The sequence below is a fragment of the Phytophthora parasitica genome (genome assembly GCF_000247585.1).
Source record: "Phytophthora parasitica INRA-310 unplaced genomic scaffold supercont2.73, whole genome shotgun sequence".
In the NCBI taxonomy this organism is placed as follows: domain Eukaryota; phylum Oomycota; class Peronosporomycetes; order Peronosporales; family Peronosporaceae; genus Phytophthora; species Phytophthora nicotianae.
Genome location: NW_008649059.1, coordinates 256325 through 258328, shown reverse-complemented (window position 1 = coordinate 258328; position 2004 = coordinate 256325). Strand labels below are relative to the sequence as shown.

Sequence of the window (2004 nt, the reverse complement as noted above, 5' to 3'; positions counted from 1 at the left end):
GTTCCTCATCAGCTCAAAGTGTCAGTACTTCGTAAACTTTTGTCCGAAAAGCGGAAAATGTATTCAGACGCTCGAGACCGCGAACGTGAGGCGTGGGCTGCCGCTCGGAAACAAATGCGCAGTCAGGCATTCAGGTACGACGTGCTGGATGAACTAGCAGCGTTTCAGCAACTGCAGGCCAAGTACACGACGTTCTTGGTGCTCCACAGCATCACAGAGACGGAGATGGTGCGCCTCATTCACCAGACTCAGATCGAGGCCTACGCCGCTGAGTCTGCTGCCACGAATCAATTATCACACCGCAATAGCATCCAGGATGTAGTAGGGGGCCGTCGCAAGAGCCTACTGCCTGGAGTAGTGACCAACACGTAAAATATCTTGGCAACTTCAACTTTTGAAGACCATCACTCTTGACTAACATGTAGAAAATCGTACCTAGTCGAGTTCACCATCTGAATTTTGAAGGGTGGCGGGAAAACTCTTGCCCTCATTTTATAACTGGCGCCATGATGCCGCCCCCGTCCGTGCACCGCTCGCCGCTCAAGCGTTTGTCGTTGTCTCCGCCTGTGTGGAAGGATCAACTGCGTCAACGTTGCCTCCAACGCCTCAAGCGAGATCGCAGCGAGTTGCTGGCCAAGTTGCGGCGACCAGGAGCGCGCACGAGCGTGTCGGAGGAGATACAGCGCCTTGTGGCTCACGAACAGCACGACGCCTCGCTCTCTACTTCTACTGCCGCGTCAGTGGATGATCTGCTGCTCATGGGACGCCTAAAGGAGAGCGACTACTTGGAGATCGTCCATGCGTTGGAGGACGCGCTGCGTCAGGAGACTGAGGAGGAGAAGGACGAAGACGAGGAACTGCGTTTGGCTGAGCACATGGCCGAGCTCGAAGACGCTGAACTGGAGGCTATGCTGGCCAATATGGACCTAATGGACGAGTCACAGCAACCACAGCAGTCGAGCCCTGAAGAGCAGCACCAGGAATTTATCTCTGTGTTGTGCCCCATCTGTAAGGCTGACTATCTGCGAGAGCACGCGGACACTCAGACGTCCGTGCCTTTCGTCACGTGCGGCTGTGGCTTCACCTTCCACGTCAAATACGTGTACCATTCAGTGCTCGAGGACTTTCAAGACAAGATCGTTAACGCCTTTATGACACATCGGTGAGATCTGTTGAGTCACTGAGACTATGGGTTCTTGACTGACCTCTTTTTGTGTTTGATTCTGTCTGCAGTGACTCGTGCTGTGCTGATCCTACATTCGAAAAGAGGGCGACGCTGGATAGTGATGCGGACGTGCTGTGCATCAAGTGCGCGCATTGTGGCTGCGACCATGCGCTGCCCTGAATCTGCTATAGATTGCGGACTGAAGCGTTATTTATTCCCAAGTCTCGTCCTAAAAAGAATACATTTTACTTCATCTTGTTTCTTTTCCTTTCCAGTCTGCACACTAGATCGACGGCAGGAAGTGCGCCATCATGAGCGCTCCAATAAACAAGAGTCCAAGTAGCCCCGGAGTGAGCAGCCCCCAGATCGGCCAGAAGGCGCAGATATAGCAAAATGCAGCCACAACCCCTACAATTGTGGCTGTAGGTATCATCCGGGGGCAGTAGACGCTCCATTCGAGTTTGATTCGCTTGATGTAGGGCAGATACACGGCCAGATACGCCGTGATGCAGATGTTGATGCCCGTACAGACCAACGCCACCTGGAAGAAGCCCCTGCAACAAAAGAATGAGCTTCTATTTATCTTCACATACTGTATATCGCCTCTCACCGTTTGACGCGTGGGTCTGTGATAATAACGCGAAAGAAATCGGTCCCGTAGGCCACAAGCCCAGCGGCCGCAACCCACAGGAAGGCGTGCAGTCTTGTGCTCCAGAGTGCCGCCTGCTGAGACCGACTCACACGCGACTGCGTCTGCTGCTCCCCGTCGCTGTCACTGTCATCGCAGTCGCTCTCATCACTGTTGTGGTCGTGCGCGGGCGGCACTCGCGTGTACGATG

At 53.9% G+C, this 2004-nt stretch overlaps 3 protein-coding genes across 3 annotated transcripts; 2 read left to right on the top strand and 1 right to left on the bottom strand.

The window, feature by feature from the left end:
* Positions 1-57: 57 nt before the first annotated feature.
* Positions 58-372, top strand: PPTG_17713 (hypothetical protein; the record flags this gene model as incomplete). Its single annotated transcript, XM_008915667.1, has 1 exon — positions 58-372. The coding sequence occupies one exon, from the start codon at positions 58-60 to the stop codon at positions 370-372; it is 315 nt and encodes a 104-aa protein (XP_008913915.1).
* Positions 373-465: 93 nt separating this feature from the next.
* On the top strand, positions 466-1421 carry PPTG_17712 (hypothetical protein). Its single transcript, XM_008915666.1, has 2 exons — positions 466-1162; positions 1234-1421. Exons 1-2 carry the CDS (start codon positions 507-509, stop codon positions 1343-1345), a joined length of 768 nt encoding a protein of 255 aa, XP_008913914.1. The 5' UTR covers positions 466-506; the 3' UTR covers positions 1346-1421.
* Positions 1422-1448: 27 nt separating this feature from the next.
* Positions 1449-1947, bottom strand: PPTG_17711 (hypothetical protein; the record flags this gene model as incomplete). The annotated part of the gene is made up of 2 exons (XM_008915665.1): positions 1449-1719; positions 1907-1947. 2 exons carry the CDS (start codon positions 1945-1947, stop codon positions 1449-1451), a joined length of 312 nt encoding a protein of 103 aa, XP_008913913.1.
* Between the last annotated feature and the right edge of the window lie 57 nt (positions 1948-2004).